Below are 20,260 nucleotides of genomic sequence, written 5' to 3' on the forward strand. Positions count from 1 at the left end.
CTGTCAGTGCCACCATTTCCAAGCCGTGCAGCATGCTTGGTCTCACTACCGTCTTATACATCTTCCCTGCACTCTTGCTGGTACCCTTCTGTCACAAATCAACGCTGACACTTTACTCCATCTGTTCCACCCTGCCCGCATTTTTCTGTTATTTTTTGGAAACTTATGACTTGAATACTCCACTACATGTCAAAGACAAATATTGTAATTTGTCATCAATATTCTTCATTTCCACGAAGGTTGTCGTTACTCATTACTTTTTATAGATTTGAAGTCAGCTGTTACATTTCCTTTATTTTTTCAAACGCTATCGGCCACACGGTGTGTTCCTCGCAAGATTAGAAACTGTGGTAAAATCTCACCCGCTTTCACAGCGTTTAACGGCGTACAGGGAAAACACTCAGAACGGCTCAGCTGGTTTTGGAAGAGACGTCTTTATTTGCAAAGCAGTCCACACGGCAACGACAGTTTAACAAAGGGAAAAACCCCTCGGACTCCAGATGGGTAAAACACACACGGATCTCAGCTGACCAAAAGACGAGACCGGATCCCACCACAAGAGTCCCGTTTGAGCCTGCGCTCCCCGTCCATATCTACTTTGGGAGTCCCGCCTCCTTCCGGTCAGAGAGAGAGGCGGGACCTCTGCTGACCAAGCTTCTCCCGGTTTTAACTGAGTTATAACTCTGTACAGAAGTGACTAATTATTACACGGACCTCTGTAGTTAAACAACTTAAATGCAAAACTAAACATACTATGACCATAGTTAATATCTAAGCAATGTTTAAAACGGAACTAAGCATGAATCTGAACAGATTATTTAGAAGGTGATTAAAACAGTTTTAAACCCAAACGAGTAAGCTATAATCTTATAATCTCATAGTACATTTTCAATCAATACAAATTGCACTCCTTATTAATAGTTATAGCATATATAACTATATTATAACAATTTAATAGTTTAGACTAGTTTAAAAGTAGTCTCCTTAAGTTTCAGAGTTAAGAGTTTCACTCAGTGTCAGTGACCCAGGATACACAATGGAAAGTTCTAGACTGATAGAGATTTAACATAGAAATAGCAGATGCATTCAGAGTGACGTTAATCAAGTGGCCTCTCATTGGGACAATAGTATGCTAAGTTTCCTATCACACCTGGCCAGGCCAAGCTACTTGACTATGCGTGCTTTCCCTTCAAACTTGCAGACAGGCAGACTAGGCATTGACCTATACTTATCACCTTAGCAGTGACCAAATGTATAGTCGGACATTTTGAACATTAATAATAACCTTGGTTCATTTATATAAATTATACGACAAAACATTCACAGCACCTGCTGTCAACTGGGTTTGAGGTAGAAGCGGTCAGCAGACATACATCAACCAGGTCTGTGAAACAAGTGCAAGCAATATCCGCTTTTTGCACATCCATTCCATTTTGTTAGCAAAGCACAAAGGACTTAGCCTCTGTCCCAGGCTTACTTATCTGCGAAAAGAAAAGCCTGGTCACAACGTGGGAACTGCCCATAGATCCGAAGTCCCGTATGTCCGAACATGCACTGCTCCCGTGCTTGCGGTTAGGTTTAGGTTTGCTCCCGTGCTTGCGGTTAGGTTTAGGTTAGGGTTAGAGATAGGGATAGTAATGACCAATGGGAGGTCGGACAAACGGGAGGTCGGACCAATGGCATGTTACCCACAACGTAAGGTAGAGAAGCTATCGGCGGACGTATCCTCCGGAATATCCGTCAGATGTATTTCCCCTGGATACGATATTTTCCCGACCAATCACAACACTTGTTTAATTCGCGGAGAATGTAAACTGATTTGCAAAGCATCAACGTAATTTCCTTGGGCAATAATTCCGCTAAAATCCCGCAACATCCGCTGATAGTCTTTTCAGCGTAGGTCTTGCCCAGGGTGCAAAGGACTTACCCAGCATTGATAAAGGCATGCAGTTCCTAGTTTGTGCAGCTGGAGATATGGCCATTTTTATATTACCCAGATGTATTCAACCTGTCAAAGTTACACACAGCTCTCTGCTGCATGTGATGGGCTGCAGATGGATTGACCTTCAGCCCAAGAAGGGAAATAATTAAATCACACAAATTAAGTATGTTTATTGACCTTGTACTGTAAGAAGGAATATTTTCTCACTGAAGTGAGATGTACAATTTGCAAAGGGATTTTCAGAATAGCTCATGCTTTCATCTGTCAATGAATTTAGGCTGCACTTGCAAGCCTCTGGCAAGGTTAATGTTCCATTCAGACCTCTGGAAATGTGTTGACATCTAGTTAGCCTACCGGTATATTATTTTCAGAACACTATCAGATTTTTTTCTTTCACAGTTTACCGTTAATTAGAAGGATTGCAGGCCATCTTCCAAAGGACATCTTCAAAACAATTTGCTGTAGTTTTCTACACTGGGTCGAGACCTGCATGTTTGGATCATGGAACCATTTTTATAGGTTGTGGGTAAACATTACAGTTTCTCTAGAACAGTCTGCTAACAGCACCAGCGATTTGTAGTGTATTTTGTATCTTTCAAGACCCACAGAACCCTTGGTAGGGAGCACCTTTGAGGAAAAAATCATCCAAACTCGTCCTTCGCAGTGAGTGAGTCAAGTGTTTTGCCAATTGTTTGGGAGTCCACGTCATGCGACCTCCACAAGACCCCCTCCTTGATTTCTCCACCTTGTTTCATTCATCTCCAGGCCCTGGACTTTGAGAGCAAGCGCACGCACAACGTGGTGGTGGAGGCGGTGAACAAGCACGCGGACCCTCGCTTCGTGGACCTGGGCTCCTTCCGGGACCAGACCATCGTGCGGGTGAGCGTGTCGGACGAGGACGAGCCGCCCGCCTTCAGTCCGGCAGAGGGCGCCGTCATGGAGGTGCAGGAGGACGCCAAGGTGGGAGCGCTGGTCGGGACGGTCACCGCCAAGGACCCCGATGTGGTGAACGCACCTGTCAGGTACTGTACCACCAAGGACCCTGTTGTGGTGAACGCACCCAATTTACTATTAACATTTACAATTTAGGCATTTAGCAGACACTCTTAATCCAGAGCGATTTACAGTAAGCAAGAACAACCTGGTAATACATCAAATGTCCATGTCCAAAAATATCCATCATGAATCATACGTAAGCTAAGAACCTAACAATGGAATATCTATATAATGAAACTATGCGTACTATACACTATAGAGTGCTATGTCTAGATAAAATACTACCGTATTTAAGTTACAAAAATTGAGCCTACAGTATATGCATACACCTGTAGGTCGTCGAGGTTAGGGCAAGTGCTATGGGCACCTGTATATCCGCCAAGGACCCAGTCGATGTGGTGAACACACCTGTCAGGTACCGTACAGAACGCACCCATCAGGTACTGTACAGTGAGAGAGAACAGTTGTCACAGCCACAGAACGCTTCTTCAACCTAAGTTGTAGATCTGCTATTTTCACTAGTTTGGGTCCAGGGCAAACGTCTAGGGCTCCATTTCCGTCACCGCTAAACCCCTTCCCTAAACTTTTTTTTTTTTACTATTTTGAAAAACATTTTTGAATAGTTCAACTAGCCAATCTACATTGACACGTTGTGAGCTTGTAGACTAGCCATTTTAACTATTCAAAATGTTTTTTAAAAGAAAGGCAAAGAAGTTTAGCGGTGACGAAAATGGATCTTATGCCTAGATCGTATGCAGATCACACGGTTATGTACACTGTACACCTTTGTGCCACTGCCGACGCTTGCTGTGGCTAACACATTTGTCTTTTGACTTCATCTCCATCCCTTAAAAAAAAGTTAAACTTATATGTTTTTAAACAGCAACAAAACCAAGTCTATGTTGTTCACGTCCAGGTGCTATTCCAGCCCCTGTTAATATCACCACTCTGAAGGGAACTCCCATCGAGTGGGTGGAGCGCTACAAATACCTTGGTTTCTGGTTGGATAAACGGAATTGGATAATGGCCCCTACACGCTGTAGGAGTTTTTTAAAGTTGTCGGCGAGTCATCAGATCGCATTTCACACTGCAGGAGTCATTGTTTTTTAAATCGGCTGTCATTATATCTTTGTGGCTTTCACACTAAACGATTGATCGCCGACCAGGGATCACACACTGCAAGAGTTCACCAAGATGCGATCCAGACCCGATACATATAGGCAGCGGCTACATCATTTGTTTTTTTTATTCCAATTCATTTTGACATGCACATGCAGGATGCCGTGATACAAGCGCGAGACCCACACAGGGCACATCTCTCTCTCTCTCTCTCTCTCTGCGTGCCACACACACGCCACACACACAGGAATAGCCGCTACACAGGGCGACATGTTTGTGATAGCGCTATAGCGAGACAGGACGTTATAATCTTGAGTTTCATTAAATAACTCTCTCTCTCCCCCCCCCCGCACGCACGCATGCACACACACACGCACACACACACACACACACACACACACACACACACACACACACACACACACACACACACACACACACACACAGACACAAACACACACAGCGCACGAGGTCCAAAGTTTGCTCTGCACTGTTGATTCCGATTTTTCCGGTTTTATCAACATTATTCAAGTGGAATGCGTATCGGCAATATTGGGCTAATATAGGCTACCAATATGTACGACACAGGGATTTACCAACGGAATGAAGGTTATATCAGCTCAGTGGCCTTGTGGTTAGAGTGTCCGCCCTGAGACTGGGAGGTCGGGGTTCAATCCCCGGCCGGGTCATACCAAAGACTCTAAATAATGGGACCCAGTGCCTCCCTGCTTGACACTCAGCATCAAGGGTTGGATTGGGGGTGGGAAGTGAGGACGCTGGCGTCGACTGTTCGCCCCTTCACCTCCCAATGTATGAATGAATGAACCATTGTAAAGCGCTTTGAGCACTTGGAAAAGCGCTATAAAAATGCAATTCATTATATATCTGATCATCTATACAGTCGACAGACAGACAGATAGACAGCAGTGCTGTGAGCAGTGTGCTCTAATACAGGCCTTATCGGGGCGCAGTCGCAACCCAGTTCATATTGTATGATATCCAGTCAGCGACAGAGTCAAATATCAAACGTGCTAGATGTTCAGAAATGGCCGGGGAGGCGTCGGCGAGCGCTTTTATCGGCGCTGGATCTTCTCGCAGCTCCTCTCACACACGGCGAGCAAAACCTCGCCGATCAAAGCCCCGATTTTACGTCAGATCGGGGGTTTTGTCGGCGAGCGCCAAAAATGCTCCCCGACAGCATGATCGGAGCAAATATCGGGCAGTGTGTACGAGCCATAAGGAAGCAAGCTTGTAGATTAGCTATTTTCAAACAGCCTACAGTAAGTATAAAATTGGGCTATATAATAACACATATAACTGATTAAAAAAGATTTAAAGAGATTTAAAAAGCTGCCGTTGCCCTCGGTTTAGGTTTAGGGTTTCTGTGGGCATGAGCGATCCAGCCGGAATGACATACTGTAGTTGAAAGGAAAGTGGAAATAAAAAGAAAACCGTCATTGGGTTTTCTGTAGACTTCACGATGATGTATTTTGATTTTGCTGGAGCGCACTATGAAATTTTAATGTCTGCTTTCTTGCTCCGGGGTGGGCAAGTGAGTAACTAGCAGGGTCGCACACACTGTGACAGCTTTCCAATAAACGCACTGTAACAGATGATTATTTTTATCCATTTCTTTGGTGGGTATGTTTTTTTTCTTTCTTCCCCCCCCCCCCCCCCCTTCTCTCTTTCCCTCTCTCTCTCTCTCTCTCTCTCTCTATCTCTCTCTCTCTCTCTCTCTCTCTCTCATCATTAAATTATTTTACAAGTTGCTCGTTTGTCACAGCGAACGGAACGAGAGCCCAAAAATAATTATAAGTGAGAAGAAAATACAAAGGACTGTATTCATTCAATGTCGCAGAATTGGAATTTCACTTGATAAAGTATTGTGCTCCTCATGCTTTACTGTCTCTGTCTGTGTGTCTCTCTGTCTCTGTCTCTGGTTGCAGGTTTTCCATTGATCACAGCACGGACCAGGAGAAGATCTTCCACATTGATCCCGTATCGGGTGCCATCACTCTGGACAAGGTCTTGGATCGAGAGACTGCAGGCTGGCACAACATCACAGTGACTGCAGTGGAAGCAGGTGAGAGACTGCATGCTGGCACAACATCACAGTGACTGCAGTGGAAGCAGGTGAGAGACTGCAGGCTGGCACAACATCACAGTGACTGCAGTGGAAGCAGGTGAGAGACTGCAGGCTGGCACAACATCACAGTGACTGCAGTGGAAGCAGGTGAGAGACTGCATGCTGGCACAACATCACAGTGACTGCAGTGGAAGCAGGTGCATCACCTGTAGAGCTTAGTGAACAGAGGCAGTCAGTAGGATACGTCCCCTGTCAATCATACTGTACTGGTCAGGCCGACCTGTTAGAGCCACCCTCAAAGGCTTCCTTTTTCTTTTTTAGTTTGATACACATGTAGGCAAAAGATTTCCGGTTTAATCTCTGGAACCTCGATTTACACTGTGAGAATGTACAAGTAGAGTAGACCCATGGACTTGTGGACTTGTGGACAGTGGTGGAAAGTAACTACATACTGTAAGTACATTTATTCAAGTACTGTAGGCCTACTTAAGTACAATGTTGAGGTATTTGTACTTTACTTGAGTATTTCCAATACTTTTACTTCTACTCCATTGCATCTAAGAGGCAAATGCAATTATTCGAAAACATTAGATACTAGTTACTTTGCAGATTTTGATTATCCTTACAAGAGCGGCATTCCGACACATCGCCATTCCGACCATTGACTTCCATTGATCAGAATGGCGGGGTTTCTCCCCTTTTGGAAAGACCCCGCCACTCCGACGGTTAAACACACCGCTATTCCGAACCGCTATTTCGAAGAATGTGTGCGTGCCGTGTTTGCGTGTACAAGGCCGCCCGGCCTATCTGTCTGTGTGTGCCAGACTCTCTCTCTTTCAAAGAACTATATGAGATTTGAGCTGCGCAAGAAAATGCCATTCCACCAAACACTCTCTCTCTCTCTCTCTCTCTCTGAACAGCGCGCATCTCGCTCGTTGACAATTGCCAGCCAGACGTCCTTCACCAAGTAACCAGTTCACCATTCTCTGTAGAAAAATAATTAAGCATATAGCATATAGCCTGTTTCAGACAGACTGTCACAGACATGACAAATAAAACCAGCAGAACAAAATATGCCAGCCAAATTCCAATTTAACCAGTCAGTAGGCTAGAGTTGCAGCCTCCTCGACTTTAGCCTACCATACTAAATAACTATACCAATGTGAAATTTCCGACATGGAAAGCAAAAGGCAGCACCAGCAACCACTGAATATTCCAGCCACTGCTTTTTATATATACCGAAGTTTCCGGACTATAAGCCGCGACTTTTTTCCCATGATTTGAACCCTGCGGCTTATACAACGGAGCAGCTAATCTATGGATTTTTACAGCTAATGCAGAGACATCTAAGGCTCTGAGCCTAATAGGGGGCCTTCTAAATCTATCTATGGCCGCAAAAGCAAACGTGAAATATTTTTTTTGTAATGGCCTCATCATGCTATTATGCCCGTGGATATGCAGAGTGAACTTAACAATGATAAATTAATATGATAATACCTTTTATATAATCAGTATAATAGTGGGGCGAGATGGAAAAGGGGCGACCGTACCTGGTGCGGAAACCTTTACATATGGTAATTAAACATTAAAACACCTCCAACCTACGTACTAATCCATTCATCCTGGCTGATTGTTTTCATATCATATACAAGCCCACTGTACGTCAGCGCCACTCGTGTGGGCTGCAGTGGCAGCATTCAAGACACAGTCCCTCCTCACTCTGCCCAATATTATCCACAGTTTGGTGACAGTCACACTACAGTTGCTCTTGCCGCCCATGATTTTATTTATCTCTCTATCTCTCTCTCTCTCTCTCTCTCTCTCTCTCTCTCTCTCATGTCATCCCGAATCCCGACCTGTATTAAAACGTACATACACGCACGAGCAAATTGAGTGAACGCACTCAATTCACACACTACTTGTAGTCCACTAACTGGGTTCGTAACTCTCAGTCATTTAGCTGGGGACTCCCAGGCTGGAACCCCCTCAAGGACCCCCTGGGGTCCTGATATCCCTCAGTGAGAACAGTGTGTTCGAGTCCTCCCCTATAGTGACTCCATCATTATACAGCAGTTAATCTTCTGCACTTTTCTGCACTTCTCTTCAGACATTCATCTCAGTGTGCTGTGTGATTGTCGGTTAGCGTTAGACACAGTAAATGCAGCTTCTGTACGTTCCCCTCCCTCCTACACTCTCTTAGTCTCGAACAGTGATTCTCACTTTCTATAGAGCGGCGCAGTCCCTCCCCCTTTCAGAACAACGAACGGCCCAGGAAATGAAAACGCAATGCATTTCCCCATAGGCAGTTTTTATTTAAAGACCTTTTAAGCGCCGTACGAAGCCAACTCTTGTCGTGACAAATCATGACAACACACACAATATTTTGGACCAAACAAATAATTACAAAGAAGAAAAACAACAAAGAAAGTGTTGTAACCTGCCGCTTTTTTCTACTTTCTAATTCTTTGTTTGGCCCGAAATATTGTGTGTGTTGTCATGATTTGTCACGACAAGAGTTGGCTTCGTACGACGCTTAAAAGGTCTTTAAATAAATAAATTAAAAACTGCCTATGGGGAAATGCATTGCGTTTTCATTTCCTGGGCCGTTCGTTGTTCTGAGAGGGGGACAACTCACACCAGCAGCAATACAAGGAAGCCCTCAACAGTGCGCGCACCTCCCACTACTCCTCCATTATTCAATCTGGCAGCAAAAACACCAAAACCCTCTTCTCCACCGTCAGCAACCTGCTCAAACCCATGGACACCACCACCTCCTCCTTCACTACCAATAAATGTGAATCATTTCTCACATTTTTCCAAACGAAAATAGTCAACATTCACTCTGAACTGGCCATCACCTCCTCCACCACTCCCCCGGATCCTGAACCAACCCCCCCTCTGTTCTCTGGTCAACCACTCACTACCTTCACCGTGATCACTACATCGGACCTATCCACCATAACCTCCGGCATGAAGGCATCCACCTGCATCCTGGATCCCATGCCCTCCTCCCTAGTCATGGCCTGCCTCCCAGCTCTCTCCCCAACCATCACCAAAATCATCAACACCTCCCTGTCCTCTGGTTTCATCCCACCTGCCCTCAAACTGGCTGCTGTCACCCCCATTCTCAAAAAACCCGGACTAGACCCTGACACCCCCAACAATTACCGCCCCATCTCCAACCTCCCCTTCATCTCCAAAATACTAGAAAGAGCAGTCGCCTCCCAACTAAAATCACACCTGGACTCAAATAACCTCTATGAAATATTTCAATCCGGTTTCCGCTCAATGCACAGTACAGAAACAGCCCTCCTCAAAGTTACCAATGACATCCTACTCTCCGCCGACTCTGGTTCCCTCTCCATCCTCATCCTCCTGGACCTCTCTGCCGCTTTTGACACCATCAATCACTCCACCCTCATCTCACGCCTTCAGTCCTCCCTTGGAATAACTCACACTGCCCTCTCCTGGCTGAAATCATATCTCTCTGACCGCCACCAGTTCATCTCCATCAACAACTGTCACTCCTCCACTGCCCCAGTCACCCACGGCGTCCCCCAGGGCTCTGTACTTGGTCCTCTCCTCTTCATCATTTACATCCTACCTCTTGGGCAAATCCTCCGTCACCATAACCTCCAGTTCCACTGCTATGCCGACGACACACAACTCTACCTCTCCACCAAGACCATCACCGCTGCCACCCACTCCACCCTCACCACCTGCCTCACTGATATCAAACTATGGATGCAAAATAACTTTTTAAAACTAAACTGCAACAAATCTGAAATCCTCCTCATCGGCCCCAACTCTCTCACCAGCTCCACCCAGAACTTCACCCTCAACATCGATGGCTCCACTGTTACAACCTCCCCCCACATCCGTAACCTTGGTGTCACATTTGACTCCACCCTCTCATTCCTCCCCCACATAAACCAGATCACCCGTACCGCCTTCTTCCACCTCAGGAATATCGCCCGCCTCCGGCCTTCTCTGTCTCTCACTGCCGCTGAAACCCTCATACACGCATTCATCACATCCCGGATTGACTACTGCAACAGTATTCTCTATGGCACCACCTCCAAAGTCCTCAATAAACTCCAACACGTGCAAAACTCCGCTGCCCGCCTGCTCACCAGTACACGCTCCAGAGACCACATCACACCCGTCCTCCACGACCTACACTGGCTTCCCATCAAACAAAGAATTCACTACAAAATCCTGCTCACCACCTACAAAGCTCTCAATAACCTGGCTCCCCCCTATCTTTCCGATCTTCTTGAACCATATGCCCCCCCCCGTTCCCTCAGGTCCAGTGAAGCCAACCTCCTGAAGGTCCGCAAGGCCAAGTACCGCACTTGGGGTGACAGGGCCTTTTACGTTTCGGCCCCCAAACTCTGGAATGAACTCCCCAACCACCTCAGAGCTGCCCCCTCTCTCCCCTCTTTCAAAACCTCACTCAAAACCCACCTCTTCAAAATAGCTTTCCCCAGTTGACGTCTCGTTTATCCTTTTATCTTTTTAACCCTGTATCTGTTATGTTTTATTTTGTCTTTTTTCTCTTAATAAAGTCTGTTCTTAGTGTTCCCTGTAAAGCGCTTTGGGTATTCAGAAAAGCGCTATATAAATCTGAGCTATTATTATTATTATTATTATGATTGGTGTCACAGACTGGTCTGAGATCCACAATGGAGCCTAGAAAAATAAGCAAATTCAAGCTTCAAGGCTTGAATCAGAGAAATTAGAAATAATAACTTTTCCTCTTCAGTGATCAGCATGTGACCGTGTTGCATCTTGACAAATGTAACACATTAGAACTCAGTAATGTTAATGCATTCCAAACGCACATTGCACAACTAGTTAGTCAGTGCCCAATTAAGTGATCCGCTAATTAGCAAACAAAATGAAAAACAACATTTATTAAATGTAAATCTGGCAGGCGAATGTGCTCCTCATGCCTCCTGGCTTAAATTGTAGATTGGAGAAAATCAAGGAAAAGCCCACACACAATTTATGGGAAAAACATGGCTCTGAGGGGGATTATATTACATTTAAAATCTCAAAAAGTAAAGCTGGTTAAAGCACGCAGACTCACTGACTGCCAAATCATTGCACCTGTCGAATCAAGCGTCCAAACACTTTCTGACTCGAGCTGCCAAAATAGCCGGCAGCTTCCCCGGGGCGGTTCTACACATGGGCCACGTAGACGGTCACCCTAGGGCGCCCCCTGCAGGGGAGACACCCACTGGGAAATAAGGGTCACTGATTTGAAAATATAATGGAACAGGAACACGAATAAAATAAACCTAAGTATTCTATAATGCAATGGTTAGATGGTTCTTCATGCGAGCACGTTGAGGCGTTGAGTCTTTCCTACAGTAATCATTGTCGAATAACCACATGAACCCAGCTAGCATCCCTATAGGGATTTGTAGTGTGGCAAATCTTTGGCAAAGAGATTTTGTAGAGGGAAGAAAGTATAGGTTAATACATCGTTGTAGCATAAATTCAATATGTAATGCAATATTCTGCTGGTGTTATATGGCATCCGTCTTTCTGGAAGAGGACAAAGAAAACATTATTGTTTCTCACGACTTGTGAGTGGAAACAATCCTGTGATCTGACTTGATCTTCCTGGATAGTTTTGTCATAAGTAGGAGATAGACAGAGAGTGAACAATGCAGTGACTCTAGAGCTGCTGCGGCTTGACTTGAAGGTGTGTGTGTGTGTGTGTGTGTGTGTGTACGTGCACGGATGGCTGTATTCTCTACCTTTTTGCAATCTCTAAGGAGTGGATGTAGTGATTTGGGGATTGTATGTAATGCAAAAGAGATTGCATTCTGCATTGTAATAGTTCCCCTGCTCAACACCAGGTGAGAGAGAGTGCACAATGAAATGGAGCAGTCTTTCTTCCTTTGAATTCCACACGTCTCTTGGTGCCTTTTCGTATAGCCACAGATACAATAGATTCATGCAAACAATAAAATGCAACAGTAGCCCCTCAGCAAAACATTCCCGAATGAAATTTAAATTAGTTTTGTGAGGCGTAAATTTAGAGCCATAATTCTCAAGACAAATTGTGTTCTTTTGTATTCCTCTTTACGCTTGTCATGACTGTAGGCACATTTTAATGTTAATTGGCCGTCAGACACAAACACAAGGGTGCAGACATGCATGCACGTGAACGTGCACGCACACGCACACACACACACACACACACACACACACACACACACACACACACACACACAGTGTGTGCTATGAGCAGAGATTGTACTTTTACTCAAGTACATTTTGAATTCTGGACTTTGACTTTACTTATTTACGTAATGGATACATTTTAGCAGTGTTTTCCACCACTGCTTGTTCCTCTCCCTGCCAGGGAACAAAACGCTTCCTGCACGGAGACAACATGGTCACGAGCCACAGTACTGCATGGTCTCCTTTACTGCTCTGTCACGAGCCACAGTACTGCATGGTTGTCTCCTTTACTGCACAGTCAGGAGCCACAGTACTGCATGGTTGTTGTCTGTACTGCTCTGTCACGAGCCACAGTCAGTACTGCATGGTTGTCTTTACTGCACTGTCACGAGCCACAGTACTGCATGGTTGTCTTTACTGCTCTGTCACGAGCCACAGTACTCATGGTTGTCTTTATTGCACTGTCACGAGCCACAGTACTCATGGTTGTCTTTACTGCTCTGTCACGAGCCACAGTACTGCATGGTTGTCTTTACTGCTCTGTCACGAGCCACAGTACTGCATGGTCTCCTTTACTGCTCTGTCACGAGCCACAGTACTGCATGGTTGTCTTTACTGCTCTGTCACGAGCCATAGTACTGCATGGTTGTCTTTACTGCACTGTCACGAGCCACAGTACTCATGGTTGTCTTTACTGCTCTGTCACGAGCCACAGTACTCATGGTTGTCTTTACTGCTCTGTCACGAGCCACAGTACTCATGGTTGTCTTTACTGCACTGTCACGAGCCACAGTACTGCATGGTTGTCTTTACTGCACAGTCAGGAGCCACAGTACTGCATGGTTGTCTTTACTGCTCTGTCACAAGCCACAGTACTCATGGTTGTCTTTACTGCTCTGTCCCGAGCCACAGTACTCATGGTTGTCTTTACTGCTCTGTCACGAGCCACAGTATTGCATGGTTGTTGTCTGTACTGCTCTGTCACGAGCCACAGTCAGTACTGCATGGTTGTCTTTACTGCTCTGTCATGAGCCACAGTACTGCATGGTTGTCTTTACTGCTCTGTCATGAGCCACAGTATTGCATGGTTGTTGTCTGTACTGCTCTGTCACAAGCCACAGTCAGTACTGCATGGTTGTCTTTACTGCTCTGTCACGAGCCACAGTACTGCATGGTTGTCTCCTTTACTGCTCTGTCACGAGCCACAGTACTGCATGGTTGTCTTTACTGCACAATCACGAGCCATATAGTGACATATCATTTTCCTGGACCGATAGCAAGTATGATATCACCTTGCAACATGTTTTTATTATATATTTTTTTCTTTCACATCCAGACGGGTACAGTAGGTGGAAGAAAGGTAGTCCCTTCTTTCTCTCTGCTCTGCCTCCGCATGAATTGCATGCGGAGACTTTGCAAAAGGAGACAATTTTCTCTTTTTAATCAAAGTTTAATGAATGCTAAAGGGGAGGAGGGAGGGAAAGTGGGACATGAGGCATGGCTCAATTGAACAAAAACCTGGAAAATAGTCAGAATGAGATGTAAAATTAATTATGCAAAACACCGAATAAGTCACGGCGGCATTTACAGACTTTGGCGAGGGCTGTTCATTTGTAATTGGATGGGTTTTTTTGGGGGGGGGGGGTTGTTGACCTTAAAGAAACTGCTCCTTTTTGCGGAGGACATCTATTATCCAGAGGATCATGTGGGGATCAACCTGGAGATCTTTCAGCTTAGAGCAGAGGATGTGAGGCTGCATGCAGTTGAAAGCAGAGGAAAAGTCCCCAAATAGCCATAGCCTGAGCCCTCACCCTATTGTGAAATGACTTTAAAAAGAAGAAAATATCAACAATAGCCTATCAGAGACCTCACAACACAACTTGTTTGAGCTTTTATTTGCTAGATTAATAATTTATTTAAATTAAATTATCTTTAAATGATACATTTATATCTTTAATGATTTTATATAACTATTATTTTCATGTTTCTTCTCCTTTTTAATTTGCCCCTTTGACTGCCCCCTGGGGGCTGTAGTCGCCACTTTGAAAGCCTGTGGACTAATGGTTTGCAAACCAAACTGTCCCACTGGGACGATAAAGACTGTCAAATGTGCCAAATAAAGACTGGAAAATCAGCTCTCAGCTGGTGCAGAGGATGAGGTCAAACCTCCATGTGTAGTGTTGAAGTGTTTTAAGTGTACTACATACTACATAGCCTACGTATACATTTGAGTGTTAGCCGGGATTACTTTGGCTGTATTGCTTCTAATGAGAGACATGGAGTGCCACTGCAACTGCCAACCTGTTTCGACCAACAAGGTCTTCATCAGGGCAAGAATGACTCTTGCTGTCAATTTATTAATTCGCAAAGGCAAAACTCAAGACCTAATGTTTTAGATGCCGACACCACTGTGTGTTGTACTGAATTTGGCACACTTATGAAGAATGTCTGTAATACAGCGTAAGCGTAGTCTGTGCATGACTGGGCTGTCTGGGCTCTACACAAAGACCAGCAGCAGGCAGATAGAGCACATTCATACCCTCATTTCCCTCCTGACCAAAGTGACATTTTAAAACAAACTGTTTCCTAAAGGCGAACAGGCTGAAACCACTTGCTCGCTCTGCACGCCTGCTGCACGCATACTGTAGCACACAAAAACCCAGGCACATACAGACACAGGCTGTATGTTATACATATATAGTTAATCGTCCTATAGTGTGTGAGGACAGGGGTGGTGGTGTATTGTGTGTGTGCGTGTGTGTGCGTGCGCTGAAAAAAATTGACAGCCTAAACCTAACCCTAACCTTAACCTCAGTAAAACTATAACTAAACCTAACCCTAACCTTAACCTCAGTAAAACTATACCTAAACCTAACCCTGACCTTAACCTTGGTAAACTTAACTTGCCCAGGGGCGTGGTTATAAGCACAACCCGTGTAGGAATTAGTACTGTATGTAGCGTCCCGGCGGGGTCTGCGCAGCTGCAACACATGAGGAGTAAATTAGAAGAAGAAGAAGAAGAAGAAAAGAGATATCTGGCACTGGAGGAGCTCTCTGTCCATAAATATTCCTGCTGCTCAGGGAGGGAAAAAAACTAAACCAAACAAAACAAAACAGTCTATTAAAACCCTGCATTGATGTGAGGATTATGCTATTAGATGAGACCAGGATTCCCATTAGCTGCTGCTGGGCTGCTCTGTACAGTTAGATAGGGAAAGACTATCACCCCATTGCTCTGCCCTGTGTGTGTGTGTGTGTGTGTGTGTGTGTGTGTGTGTGTGTGTGTGTGTGTGTGTGTGTGTGCGTGTGCGTGTGCGTGTGCGTGTGTGTGTGTGTGTGTGTGTGTGTGCGTGTGTGTGTGTGCGTGTATATGTGTGTGTGCACGCATGTGTCTATCTTGCAACATTTGGTAGTCATTGTATTTGTACAGTATGTTGGTCTGGCTATGACAATTGGCAACAATCTGTTATGGCTAATACATTAAAGCATGACTGCATCGTTTTCGGTAAATCAGCTATTTTGTCTGAAGTGGTACAACAACCGCGTAAAAATATGACTTTACTCTCTGCTTGGCTTTCTGACTGACCATCTCTAGTCTGCCTGTCTGTCTATTTCTATACTGACCACCTCTAGTCTGTCTATTTCTATACTGACCACCTCTAGTCTGTCTGCCTGTCTGTCTATTTCTATACTGACCACCTCTAGTCTGTCTGTCTGCCTGTCTGTCTATTTCTATACTGACCACCTCTAGTCTGTCTATTTCTATACTGACCACCTCTAGTCTGTCTGCCTGTCTGTCTATTTCTATAGCACCAGAAGGGCTGATTGCGGTTGGATGTTTCAACCTCTTTTTTTTGTTACAGTTTCACAATTCTTTTAATGTGTTGATGTATCTGTCCGTCACCATGTGTGACGCTGTAATCTGTTTGCTGTGTATCCGTTGGTCTTGCTTGTAGGCCTACTTGCTTGCTGTCCGTATTTGTTCAGTCAGTGTATTCAGTGGTGGAAAGTAACTAAGTACATTTACTTAAGCACAATTTTGCTTTACTTGAGTATTTCCAATGTCCAATGCGATCTGCATTGGAATTGGAATCTGATTAGATCTGCTATTTTCAAAAGTGTGTTAAATGTATTTGAAAACTTGAAACGGGACATTATGCATAATGAGTACTTTTACTTTTGGTACTTTAAGTACATTTTCATGCCACTATTTCTGTATTGCAGTATTGATACTTTTACTTAAGTAAAACATTTGAGTACTTTTTCCACCACTGTGTATATTACAGTATGTGCCAGTTTCCCTATTTCTGTGATCCATGACTTATACTTGTTGTGCACGTGTTGTAGTGAGCTTGTAGAGCGGTTTTTTCTCTGTGCACACCACCCGTCCCACGCGCAACTGTGTGCAGTTAAGTATTACCCAGGCGTCATCCTCTCGGTTTGAAAGTGCTACTCAAAGTGCATTAAGTACATGAACCGCATGGTAACAGCTGCTGGTTGTACACTGTTATACACGTAAACTATGCTGTAATTAGCCAGCATATCTACACCCTGTGGTTATTGCAATTACGGGGACCACTTCACCACTTTTCAACCTATCCTCACTAATAATCAATCATTTTATTCTACTCAGTCTGTGTCTCATAGGAGGGCTGTGGGCAGTTCTTCCAGTTACATCATCGATGGGGAATACTAGTTAATAGAAACTGCAGGCTTTCTAGCAATGCGAAAATGGAAGCCATCGTTCTCACGATAATGAAAATCTAACCATTTTTGTAAAAAATCTGTCTAATGATGATGTAACTGGAAGACGGTTTCTAAACTGCCCACAGGCTTCCTATGAGACACAGACTGAGTAGGAAAAAATTTGCCATTTTATCATGATTATTAATGAGGACCTATTATATGAAGATAGGTTGAAAAGTGGTGAAGTGGTCCTTTAAGGCCCGGGAGTGAAAATGGGCTCACAGGGGCGATGTGTCACTCGTTGAGTCGTTTGCCAACTTGTAGAACAACAGTAGAAATGAAGGTGCTGTCGTGGGGGATCCAGGTTTTGTATCCTGCATGGGTAGGAGGCGAATCTCACAGATTGCAGCTTTAAGGTTTGTCTAGAAAGTGATTGAGGTCATGGATAGAACTTTGGGAGTCTTGAGATTTAAAACCCTCTTATCCCTCAGCACCAATGCCAAACCTCAACTGGCTGCCTCATGATGGAAATGATGTCTGACTCACTGGTCAAAATATAGAGAAGTTTGCACTCTAAATTCAAGGCTTACTATAGGACTGAAGATGGATGCGAGAGGATAGCATTGAAAGTGCATAAACAAAAGAAAGGTTCACAAGAAAATTAACAAAATGTGGTAAATTCTCTTTCTTCATCTTCTACAAAGTAACTAGTAAATGCGCATTTGTGCCTGTCGTAGACATGCGCAGAGCAAGTTCAGTCAGGGAACCTCAGTGCAGTTGCTGCCGGCCGTTAATTGGGCCTCAGCATCACGCTCTCATTCACATGATTCACTCAGCCAATCACACACTCACTCCATCTTCATACCGGCTACTTTAACTGGAGGTTTGCATTCCTCCTCCTGCTTCCTTCCTTGCTTGCTGCTGCTGTATCAGCGCGCTGCTGTATACAAACCTGCTGCTCACCCACCTCCACCCCAGCTACCACCTGTCGTTTTGGATCTACTGTTTAGGTACGGGGGATTCAGAGTCCCTATGGTCGGGACTGATGCGCTTGATCTGAGTACCTAAAACAAGATCCAATACATCGCCAAACCATAATAAATATATTGCTCATCTTATATTCAATAAATATATATTCCATCCATTCTTGAGTTTTCCTGACTGAACTAAAGTTTTCAAATAAATGTAGTGGAGTAAAAGTCAAAAACCTCAACATTGTCTTCTCTAGATAACAGACCCCAATGTCTCATTGTCTTCTCTAGATAACAGACCATGATGTCTCATTGTCTTCTCTAGATAACCAGACCATGATGTCCCACTCAGTGGTCAGTATCCGTATCCTGGACGTGAATGACAATCCTCCAGAACTGGCAACGCCATATGAAGCTTCCATCTGTGAAGACGCCAAGCCTGGTCAGGTAGGCTTTTCAAAATGGTCCGGAAACAGAATCACGATGGCTTTGTGAGCACTTTGTCCTAGCCTTTGGTGCCTTTGGTTCCTGTATGTCATGAGCGAGAGCGCTCTCTCTCTCTTTCGCTTGCGCACGCACGCACACACACACACACACACACACACACACACACACACACACACACACACACACACACACACACACACACACACACACAGCTGGCTATATTAATGCAATCATGGCGACCCCCTTGAGCGAGCGAGGTGGGACTAACCTTACGTCACCAGGCTTTACACCTCGGAGGAAAAATGTGGGACAGTTTTGTTGTGATTGCCAACAGCTCCGGTAAGAATGTCGGTGCGCTAAAATGCACTATAGCCTATGCAAGTTTGCAACCCCCCTCCTCCTTTGCGGCGCTGTCTCGAGAGGCGGCGGGGTGCACGTACGTCGCTCATAGAGCAGTCTCATGTCATGTTGAGCATATAATATTGCAGAGAACACACTATGAGTCCGGATCTACTGTATATCGGATCGGATCAGCGCCGTTTTGGTCGGACCGGTTCCAAACAGTCAAATCCTTCTCGGCTCCGTTTCATCACCGGATCCAAAACTTTCGGAGCCGGTTCCGCCAATTAGAATGTTTCTCGGATCCATAGCCGTTCGGTTTAGATTTCGGACCGGGTCCAATTTTATGGACCCGTGCTGCCTTCTACCACCTGCCCTTGCCCTCTGGACTGCAATGTGCCCTTTTGAAGAAAAACAAAAGGTTATCAATTCTTGATAAAAAAAAAAGCTTAGAACTAATATATTATTTTTCCCCCAAATCTATAAATCTCACACTATTAAGGCAACCGGCCGGTTTGACGCGCTGCACAAGATCCCTTTTTTCACTTGAGCACCATAGACACTATATTTTTAGGCATGTTTGATATATTTTGTTTTGTCACATTAACTCGGGTCAGCGCCATTATTCCGATGACGCATTGGTCCGACTCGCCCCATTACTAGGCAGCTCAACAGTGCCACTTTAGGTCACAGAGCGGTATTGCCGCATTCAAGCCGACATACATGGATGCATTTATACGTACACCTTTTCATTGGAGTGGTTAGGCACCGCAAAAAAACCTAAATTGCAACTTTCGTGTGACACTGTAATATGACAAACATACAACATTGAAATATGGAAATACACGGTTTGTGCCGAAATAGGAAATGCTGTTTCTGGTGAAGTCTATGGTATGTATCCACCTCTGATAAATCATTTCAGACGTTGTACTTCCACCAGGGTCTTGCCAGGTACTGGTGTTTGTAGAGCAATCACCTTGTCATTGATATTCCTTCTTCTTTTGTTTTCTTCCTACTACGACAGCCAATCACCATGCCTCGCCTCGCTTGTCTGAACTGTTTCATTATGGCATGCTGCTGGTTTGGCTCTTTTTCCAATTGGACAGCATGATCTATCTGACACTTTGTTCCAGAGGCAATTTAGAAACTCAACTCAAAGAAGGCACAATTTGCCAAGTGTACTGGTGCCAGCAGTACTGCAGTTAAGTGAAATGTTTAGTTTTTTTTTAGTATTTCCAATTTCCAATACTTTTACTTCTGTTCCACTACATCTCGGATCCAAATATTGTACTTTTACTAATTTGAAAACTTTAGTTGCTAGTTACTTTATAGATTTTTATTATTACCAGTAAGACACCTGACGGCGACCTCACCCTAGGTCGCATGCATGCATCCGCCTGGATGACAGCAGACTGCTGGGCAAGCGCTGGTGCTTTGGTATGGGGGGTCAGATCAACAATGTGGAATGAATTCTGT

The 20,260-nt window shown here is 44.6% G+C and overlaps 1 protein-coding gene across 1 annotated transcript in view; it reads left to right on the plus strand.

Annotated features, from left to right (window-relative positions):
• Positions 1-20,260, plus strand: part of LOC308327381 (cadherin-22-like) — a gene marked incomplete at its 5' end in the record, with an annotated part of 121,070 nt that overhangs the window by 47,135 nt on the left and 53,675 nt on the right. Inside the window, 3 exons of the mRNA XM_080780768.1 lie at positions 2,708-2,964; positions 6,004-6,140; positions 18,324-18,445. Coding sequence (XP_080636894.1) covers positions 2,708-2,964; positions 6,004-6,140; positions 18,324-18,445 — 516 coding nt within the window. The remainder of the gene's footprint in view (positions 1-2,707; positions 2,965-6,003; positions 6,141-18,323; positions 18,446-20,260) is intronic.

The sequence above is a fragment of the Protomyctophum bolini genome, assembly GCF_963924005.1.
Source record: "Protomyctophum bolini genome assembly, chromosome: 2".
Classification (NCBI taxonomy): Eukaryota; Metazoa; Chordata; class Actinopteri; order Myctophiformes; family Myctophidae; genus Protomyctophum; species Protomyctophum bolini.